The sequence below is a fragment of the Dermacentor silvarum genome, chromosome 1 (genome assembly GCF_013339745.2).
Source record: "Dermacentor silvarum isolate Dsil-2018 chromosome 1, BIME_Dsil_1.4, whole genome shotgun sequence".
NCBI lineage: Eukaryota > Metazoa > Arthropoda > Arachnida > Ixodida > Ixodidae > Dermacentor > Dermacentor silvarum.
The window spans coordinates 202,048,517-202,058,550 of NC_051154.1; the positions used below are offsets into that span (position 1 = coordinate 202,048,517).

At 53.9% G+C, this 10,034-nt stretch overlaps 1 protein-coding gene across 1 annotated transcript; it reads left to right on the forward strand.

The window, feature by feature from the left end:
- The first annotated feature begins 5,422 nt into the window (after nt 1-5,422).
- On the forward strand, nt 5,423-5,889 carry LOC119436413 (uncharacterized). The gene is made up of 2 exons (XM_037703259.1): nt 5,423-5,607; nt 5,658-5,889. The coding sequence occupies exons 1-2, from the start codon at nt 5,423-5,425 to the stop codon at nt 5,887-5,889; spliced, it is 417 nt and encodes a 138-aa protein (XP_037559187.1).
- The last annotated feature ends 4,145 nt before the right edge of the window (nt 5,890-10,034 follow it).

Below are 10,034 nucleotides of genomic sequence, written 5' to 3' on the forward strand. Positions count from 1 at the left end.
GGGGATTTGAAGCTGGGGAAACCATGATGGCGCAGATCTGACGCTTATCGCACCACGCTAGTTACGTCGCGATACCTCTCGAGCCATCCTACATGACGAAGCCTTGTACGATGCGGCGATAAACGAATGCATCCGTATATCTTTTAAAGGTTGCTTGGAGGCGCTTGAGTAGCGGCGCGCGAGCGCGCATCTATTTCATATTTCGCGGGCTTTTTTCTTAGAAAAATTCAACCAGACACACTTCAGCGCGAAATAAATGCTTGATTCGGAGGGTTTTTTTAAGGTGCCCTACAACTTTGAAATTTACATGTTTGCGATTCAAGCAATAATTAAAAAGTTCACTAATTAAAAGCAATTAATTAATTAATACTTCGTGATGAAAAAATACTGGCTGTAAGTACACACGACTGTCGCTACTATGCAGTGGGTACGATTTCTCTAGAGCTCTTGGTCTTTTTTAAAATCTTGGTCCAAGTTAACTGGGACACCCTGTATATCAACGTTACTAGTAACGTTGCTGTATGTGAGGTGGTTTTGCCCGCTGTGAATATTATTTCTGCGAATGAGAGTTTTATGTGCAGTATTCACTAAACGTTACTGCAAGCACGTGCGCTCATTTAAAAGTTCTCACTTTAACAGCGGAGCTGTTTAAGCCGGCCGTAATGTGTGCCGCCTGCCACTGCGTTGCCTAGCAACCACCTCGCGGAGCGTCGCGCGCTATTCTCGGGAGAGAGAAAGAGAAAATGAGAGAGAGAGAGAGAGAGAGAAACAAATTGTAGCAGTACCAACGAGGCAACGCGCAGAGGTGCTGCCGTTGCCATCCGCGCTTCTCCGTTTCCCCGCGCCGAACATTCGCGGTGTCCGTGACTGCAGCAGGCGCCTCTGGCGGCGACTCGGCCAAGCTCCCACCAACTGCAAGCTACGTGCCTAGAATATAACTATGTGCCGACCGCGGGCGTCGCGGTGGCACGGAGAATGATGCCTTTCACCGGCGGCCACCAGACGGCGACAGCCGTAGCCAACGCGCGCGTGCCACAGACACCGATGGGCTGTCCCAGCCCGTTTCGCGCTGCGCAACGTTGGTTGAGGTGCAAAGCGTAATCGAAAGGTTATGATTTCGTTGCACTTACAAACGATCGTACGCACAGTTATCATTAATAAGGTACACGATACCGGGTGTTTCTTCGAAAAATATTGTTACGTAAAACGACACAAGGCGGGACTATTTACACTGTACTTACACTACGTGAGAAACACAGTAGCCAAGATGGTAGACAGCCACCAGCACCCGACGAACCGTCTTTGTCGTCTGCCCCAGGCAGAATGTCTCTCTGTAGCAATATCAATAAATAAATACATGGTTTCTGAGGAAGAAGTATAACTTTTTCGAAAGTAAACTATATATGCGACACATGTTTACAAATGCTATAAATTCACACCAATTTGTAGCTAATTACCATAAATTTACTAATGTTCTGTTTAATCACCTAACGGCACTCATTGCGACTGACCGTAATTAAACAGGGCAAATTTTCATGGCGACACACCGTCCACTGTAATTTTGAACGAGCGCTCATATAGCAATTATTGAAGTGTTTCTCACAAACGATACCCGCCGGAGTTAGTCTTCGATCTGCCCTCTTAATATTCTTCTCCCGCTCGGCTAAACGTTCTGGGTCAGCAGGCGCGCTGAGTAAGGAAACACGCTCGTTGTTTGAGCGGTATCCAACCGTAGAATATGGGACAAAATGGTTCTGTCTTTACGCCTCGTTTTCTGCGACGACATCGTGATATAATCTCGACCGGGTGAGGTGGGTCGTCACCGCAGGAATCAGGAGACGACGATGAAGGCGGGCATCGTGATGATGAAAAATTGAAACGATTGTATTCACTTCATTGGAACATGGTTTTGACTCTATCCGAGCCTCGAGCGGTTCTGATTAACACTGGGGCCAGGACGGCCTTAAATAACCCCTCTTGGTCTTGTGGTAGCCGATGTCTTCTTCGGGGAACTTGTGGAAGTGTCAGTCCTCTCTCCGGTGGTCAAGTTGACTACCACCTCTCCCTCGGGTCCTCCTCCTTGGTAGCTCGCCGTTTTCGTCTGCTCAGGTCGTAGAGGTGAGACGCTTTCTCGGGGATGAAGGGGATTATCTCGTCACGGGAAGGCGCTCGGGCTTGTTTCCCACATTTGAGAGGTGTAGTTTCCAGGAAGATCATAACGCCTCTTGGGGATGAAGGTAATTGCCCCGACAGGGAACGTGCGTGGGTTTGGTTTCCCACAACTGAGATGCGGAGTTCCAAGCCGATCATAACAGCCCGTCCGCCGCCACAGGAGGTCTCGAAGGGGTTGCAGCATCCAAGCACCTCGAAGAGACCGGTAGACCCCGTGCCTCTGCTTCGTTTCGCCGTTCGTTCCAAGGCAAGCGAGGTGACACTTCTGGAAATAGACCACGCCAAGCCCAAGGCACAAAAACAGAGAGCACCCAACTAACCATGAGAACTGCCAGGTTCACACGTTCTTCACATAAAACCTTATCAGAGTCATAGCTGCAGCCCTCGTTCGAGATTCCCGAGAATCAACAAAAGGAGAAAACGACTTCAATGCGTATTTTAATCAATCTAATACCTAACGTTTTTGTTTCTCTTGCCCGAGAAAGCCACGTTTATTGAGAGACTGAGAGCCCATTGAAAATGATCAAACGGATAAATGCTGCTCAGTGAGTTAGTTACTCGTTGGGTCATACCATGGTACCTGCCAGTACCAGCGCTTCTAATGCCAAATGTAATGTGCTCTGATGACCGCTTCAACTCCTAATTAAGCTGATTCATAAAGTGGCATTTAAAGCCAGAAAACAAGAAACCATACTCTATCTGCGCGCAACACCGTGAAAGAAAATTGTTTCTCCGAACACGCTTCAGCAAATCAAAATTCTACAATGGTAGCCGATAAACGCACCTACTCAGTAAGCATTGAATTACCCAAATCGTTTGTTTCTACAAACCTCCAATGTCAATGCCTATCTACAAAATCAGCGCGTTCACGAGCCACCACCGTCGCAAACTTGCTTCGCAGTTTTATTCGCGTAACTGGCTCGCATAACAATCATTACAACGAAACACCGAGATTAACGCGGAACCTTTGAAATTAAAAGAAATAACGTCTTGATAACTAACAAAAAAAAAAAATGCAACGTGATCTATTTACAAATTTACAAACGAGAACCTTATGGAGGCGCCCAATTCGACAATTACTACCTCTTATAATGCGCTCTCGACTAGGTCGCAATCTGAGAGTCATTGGGCCTCGCCACGGGCAACAAAGGGCGTCAGACATACACTGGCCCCTCCCGAAACCTGTCAGTTCGTATGGCCACAGCTTTTTTTCTCGTCTCGGAGAGGGTAAACGCGAGGCGAATCGCCATTCTTCCTTTGTCCTCGCTCTTGCGGCACAGTGCCCCTCATTGACTGTTTGACTGGCCCTGTATGTGCGCGCATACCTCAGCCGAGTTGACCTTTTCAGTTGTATTCCTACTCGCGGAGACGCGCCCTGTTCTGTTGTCATCCGCCTTTGGCGACGCTTCCGTTTTCTCAACCACCATAACGAGGCCTTTGAAGTTCTGCGTGATGGCCTGTTCCCTTGAATTACGGGCTGCGGTGTGGCCTCTTTCTTGAATTTGCGCTGCGCTAAATACTTCGCTCGTTTGCGCCGTCTGAAAAATTTTTGCATCGCCAGGCGGTCACCGAATGTGCCTCTGCAATCCCCGATCGTCCGGTTCCTGCCCTGTTGAGCCGCCATGTCAGTCTCCTCTCCTTTGGACGATTCGGGACCGTCGCTCAAATGCGGAGGTACAAGGGAGTTTTTCAGCGCCTCTTTGACCTTTTTAGGGCTGCTAAACAAGCCTTGTCTCCGCAAGGAACGTCCGGAATAGCCACTAGCTGTTTCTACTTTCGCGACATAATTGCTCTCTTCTGCCGCGATTCCTTCTTTAACAACCTTCAAATGGTTTAAATAGCCCTCCGAATGTAGCAGCTCCAAATTAGTTTCTAATTCCTCTGTCAGCCCTTGCTGCTGTATGCCCACTGAGCCGGATGCCTCCTCGCTAGCACCCTTTTCCCTGCTTTCATTAGCTATGTGCTGTGCTTCCTGAGTGCCTATGTCATGAGCACGGTGTAAGATAAGTGTATAATCTTACACCGTGGTCATGAGGCATTTTCCTTTCTTCGTTGCCATGCCTTATCTCCACCGCGATCTCCCGAGACTGGGGACGCGGGAAGCTTGGACCGTATGGTCGCCAAAACTCAGGCCCTTCTTCTTTAACAGCATCTCCGAGTGATTTGAAAATAAGTAGGGGTATTGCTTGGACAGATTTTGCGATACTGCGGCTTCAGTCAGCAATATACCGAATGGCCCCTCGATCTTTACGCTGGCTATGGGCAAACACACACTATCCTCCTCAACTACCTACCGGATCCACCATGTTCCCCGGTGAAATCCTCAGGTTGCACATACGCAGGGTGGACGATGTCCATTGTCGCAGCCGAGTCCCTAAGTACCCTGCATGGCGTTCCATTCACTGCGAGGTCGCGAAGGTAGAGCTGTAAGAGCGCCAAGTTGTCGTCGTCATTCACGAAAGAAAAAACAATTCTAGGCTTTCTACAGCCGATCGCAAGTTGTCCAGGCTCCTGGCAACGGAAACAGACGACCGGTTTTCTAGCCTCAAACGCTTTTCTGTTTTTCTTTAGTCTTTCACTGCGGCTTTACTCTCTCCGGAATTTTCGGTCGGCGCGTCATTGGTCCCACCTCCAGCTTTCTCGTTGTGAAAGGGGCGCTTGTTTCTTCCTTGCCGAATTTAGTCAACGGCCTGACGCGCGTTTTCTCGGATTCGCGACGTGCGGCGAATTCATCTGCTAGCACTGCAGCACGTTCCAAGCCCTTTTCGCCCGACCTATCTTGAATCCAAAGGCGCATCTCTTCGCTCAAGGACCCATAGAACTGCTCCTTGCAGATTAGCTCCACAACCTTGTCGTGACAGCCGAACGCGTCTTCCCCTTTTAGCCACTCAATTAAATTAACTTTCAATTTATAAGTGAAGTCTTGATAAGACTCGCCCGGTGTCCTAGCTGCCTCCCGAAAACGGCGGCGGAAAGCCTTGGCTGACAGCCGATATTTCCTTAGCAACGCAGCTTTTACTTTCTGATAATCCTCTGACTCGTCCGTTCGTTAGCCTTGCAATTATTTCGGTTGCTTCGCCAGGAAGAACGGTCAGAATCTGTTGCGGCCAACTCTCTAGTGCCAACCCGTTTCTCTCGCAGGTTCGTTCAAAAATAACAAGAAACAATCCCATGTCATCGCTCACCTTGTACGACGGCATGAGATCCCTTATTTTCACTCTTGCTTCACCTGAACGCCTTTCATCTATTGATGCTGCGGAACCTGGCCGCCAACGAACAGCAGCGCCTGCTCGACTGCTTCAACGAGACCTGGCGGTCAGGGCAGGTGCCAGAGTCCTGGCGCTTGGCCATCGTGGCCCCCATCCTGAAGGCCAGAAAGCCGGCCGGGGACCTGTCTCCTACCGGCCGGTCTCCCTCACCTCTGCGGCCTGCAAGGTGATGGAGGCCATCGCTCTGGTCCGGCTGGACTGGGTGGCTCGTGCCAGGGGCTTCCTGGTCGACCAACAAACAGGCTTCCGGCGCCAACGATCCACTGCAGACTCCATTGCAAACGTGGTCTCCACACTGGAGGAGGCCAAGGCCCGTGGAAACATCGTACTCTTGGTGCTCATCGACATCAAGGGAGCCTTCGACGGCCTGCCCACCCAGTCATCCAGCAGGCCCTGGACCTCCTCGGCATTGGGGGAAACCTGCGCCGCTTCATCACGTCCTTCTTGAAGGAACGCACACTTCAGGTACGTGTGGGGAAAGCAAAGAGCTCTCCTCGTGCAGTGGCGGCAGGCGTTCCGCAGGGGTCTGTGGTGAGTCCCTTCCTGTTCAACCTGGCCATGGCTCGGCTGCCTGCCGCCCTGCCGATCGACCCTCACTTTCCTGTCGAGTCCTCGATCTATGCAGATGACATCGCCCTGTGGGTCCGAGGACGACCGCAGCACCTTCGCAGCGCACGCAAGGCCCTGCAGCGAGCCTTGGACACTGCAGCGGCCTACCTGAGCAGCATCGGCCTGGACATCTCGGCCGAGAAGACGGAGGCCATGCTGCTCCACCCGCGAGCAGCCGCTCGCCGCCAAGCTGCCCGGCTGCACCTGCAGGACGTCGCCATCCCCTGGAGCACGGCAGTCACATACCTGGGGCTACGCATTGACCACCGGCTCACCTGGCTGCCTGCTGCCAGGGCCCTGTACGCGCAGGTACTCCGGGTCCGCAAGGCCGTCTCGCAGCTCCTCGCCCGCGGACAAGGCTGCACAACCAGGTTGGCCTTGCAACTCTTCGATGCAGCAGCCACCTCACGCCTGCGGTACGCCCTCCCACTGGTGGCGCTACCACCACCCCGCCTGAAGAAGCTGGAGCTGCAACACGGGGCAGCAGTTCGGCTCTGCCTAGGTGTTCCGCGCAACTCGCAGGTCGCTGCCACCCTGGCCGAGGCTGGAGCGTGGCCCTTGCCGCTGCTGCTCCTACAGCAGGGCCTGCGGCACATCGACCGACTCCACCATGCTGCAGACGGAGGTGGCCTGCTGACCCGCTTGCGCTCACGGCCTTCCTCGCAGATGGGGCGGCTGTGCTGCCTGTACGAGGAGGTGATCGGGAACCCCCCACCCAACACAGTGCAGCTGCCCCCACCCCAGAGACCTCCTATCGCCATCACCACGGAGCTACCAGGCATCACCAAGCGGCGATCACCGACCTGCGCATTGCAGCAGACGGCGGCCTCACTCCTCCACGAGGACCTTGAGGGCCACCTGCAGGTGTTCGTCGATGGCTCCGTGGTCCCCGACACAGGCTCGTCGACGGCGGCGTGCATCATACCTGCCCTGCAGAAGAGTAGGCAGTGTCGCCTTCCAGCCTATGCGAGCTCCACAGCACGGAGGTAGCAGGCCTCCACCTTGCTGTCGACCTGCTCACAGAGGAACCCCAGAGACTCCAGCAGCAATCTTCTGCGACTCCAAGGCAGCCCTCTGAGCCTGCAGAGGCCGGAGAGGGCGAGCCTGGGGTCGCCTCCTCTCAACGCGACTGGCGGCACTACAGGATGCAGGTTGCCCGGGTCCCTGCACTGGATCCCTGCTCATGTAGGCATCCCGGGCAACGAGGAGGCTGATGCCCTAGCCAAGAGTGCCCACCACGGTGACGTCCCCTTGAGTGCGGCAGTCACAGCCGCGGACTTCACGAGGCTCCGGCTTCAGCGGCACCTCCAGGTGTCCCATCCTGACAAACGCGTGTTGGGACACCCCCCACGGCAGCTACCGCAACGCGGCCTTGCACGGAGGGAGAGTCGCTACTACTCCGGCTGAGAATCGGCTGGCTGGACAGCCGCACGACGCCATCGGCTTGGCCTCATCGCCTCACCTGCCTGCGCCTCCTGTGGTGAACCAGAGACACTGGAGCACCTCCTGCTGGCCTGCCCGGCACACAACACAACCGTGGACTGCTCCTGCAGGAGTTTCGCCGCCTTGGACTTCCCCCACAGGACAGGAGGACATCCTCTCCCCGTCGAACCACCTCCGGCCTGCTCAGAGTAGTGAGTACTGGACTCGTCAGGGCTCTCAACAACTCTCTAACACCGCCAGCACACATGGATGACCTTGCGGCCACCCATGGGTGCTGGCTCCTTTCTTTGCAGGCCCTCCGGCCCTGCCCCACCACCCAGCCTTGGACTGGCTGACCACACCAGGCCAGCTGCGAGCTGTCAAGGCCCTACCCTCCGGATGGCGTGACCACGTTCCTGCCCGCCGGTCTGCTTCGCCCCTGCCATGGCGACACCCACCTTCCTTTATACCCTCCTTCTCCTCCCACTATCCCTCCCGTTGGCGCTGAGCCGTGCTCCCTCAAGGGCTGCAGAAGATAGCGCCAACCCCTTTCCTTTCCAAATGAACCACTTAGTAGTTATTTGCTGATTGCCTGGCCAGATCCCGCTGCACGTCTAGTTCTTTTAGCTTTAGTTCGTGAGCTCTCTGTTCCTCTCGTTCCTTTCTTTCTGCAGCTCTCTGTTCTTGCGTTCCTTTCTTTCTGCAGCTTCCTTTGATCAGCTCTCTGCCTTTCCCTCTCCTCTGCAGCGTCTTGTTCAGCTTTCTCAGCTCTTGCCTTTCCCTCTCCTTTGCAGCGTTTTGCTCAGCTTTCTCAGCTCGTTTCTCTAGGAAAGGCGGTGGTCCCGGGTTCGAGTCCCGGACCAGGACGAATTTTTCAACTGCGAGGCTCTCTTTCGAGGAACCCGGTTGGGTTTCTATTGTAGCAATTATTGCTACATTTGGGTGGATGCCTCAGTTTCCCTTTAATTACTTATCTCCACCTAGCGGATTTCCGCTGAACTATTACGTCATACACTTGCCTTTGCTTCGAGCTGTCGACAAATTCGACTTCACCCTGCCATCTGCTAGCCGCCTGGTTAGCTCAGATGGTAGAGCGGCTGCCCGGAAAGGCGGGGGTCCCGGGCTCGAGTCCCGGACCAGGACGAATTTTTCTTCAACTGCGAGGCTCTCTTTCGAGGAACCCGGTTGCGTATTTCCAATTGGTAGTAGATACAGCGCTCGACCGTTGGCGCCGCTGCGCCGCTCGCGCGTACCATGTTTCTAGCCGCCGCCGTTGGAACGGAGGCGTTGACGGAGAAAACGCTGGGCTGGTGGTGACTAGCCTGCTGTTGGGATCGGTGGTATTATAAACGCATCACTGTTTTGGTGATCCAAATATAATCTCACTATCAGGGAGGGAGCAGTCTACCTGACTGGAGCAGTATCTTTTTATTTGGGGTGTTGCTACGCTGCGCTCCGCAACACCCCAACGACCGCCGCTTCGCGTCGGCGCCCGGCACCACGGCTGCCGCCGTGGCACCGGTGTTCAAGCGACCGCGCTGGCAAACAGAGAGGAAAAAAAAAAGAAAGGAAAAGCGTGATATTAAGAGAAAATTCTAGCCAAATCGGAATTCGTACCGCGTAGGCGCGCTCCCGAAGCGAGCGCCGTAACCACTCTGCCATAGAGCCACGCTTCCAGAGCTTGCATTCATGCGAACCATATGATTGCGTTTGAACGCCCTCGACGAAAGAAACCACCCTATAAACGCAGTACGCGCGAGCGGCGCAGCGTGGCGCCAGCGGTCGAGCGCTGTATCTACTAGCAATTGGAGTGTTGCAACCCGGTTGGGTTTCCATTGTAGGAATTGCTACATTTGGGTGGATGTCTCAGTTTCCCTTTATATATAGGAACTTTATGTGAACCGACACAAGTGCGAACCACGCGGACAGAAAAGAAACCCAGAAATGACATGCGTACGTACCACACGCTACTTTCTCCAAAGCAACAACGCACTGCAACCGACTGCGCTTACGAACACGCATCCGAAGTGCATTCGAAGCGCGACCGACGAGCATGCAACGCGCGCGGCGCTCGCGCTTGATACCCCGCTCGGTTAGCACGGTTACAATAGCACGGTCCCAAAGTGTGTCGCCGTCTGGTGGTCTCCGGCGGAAGGCATCACCGGCGGTGCCAGCGTCTCCCATTGGAAACGCTCTTCGGTCGGCGCACTATTGACCCTTTTCGCGGCGATCCCGTGGGCGCTGCCATGTTTGATCACGTGGTGACGCGTCCATTGCTTGCCTCAACTGCCTCCGTTGCCTCCTTGTTTACAATGGAAGTGTATGACGCCGGCGCGGCTTAGAAAACCTCTGTTTTCGGAGATATCGTAGACGGTGACTAGGTGGACGACACGAAGCTTTTATCACAGCTTCAGAGAACATGCAAAAGCGCTTTCGGAGCTGATTAAGCTATGTCCAAACGGCGCAAGCAGCGTATATGGTGCTTGTTATAAAAGGGGCTAAATAAGTATTCCAAGCTATCCAAGCTTTCCGATTATGAATTCAGTCAGGATTAGTGTGTTT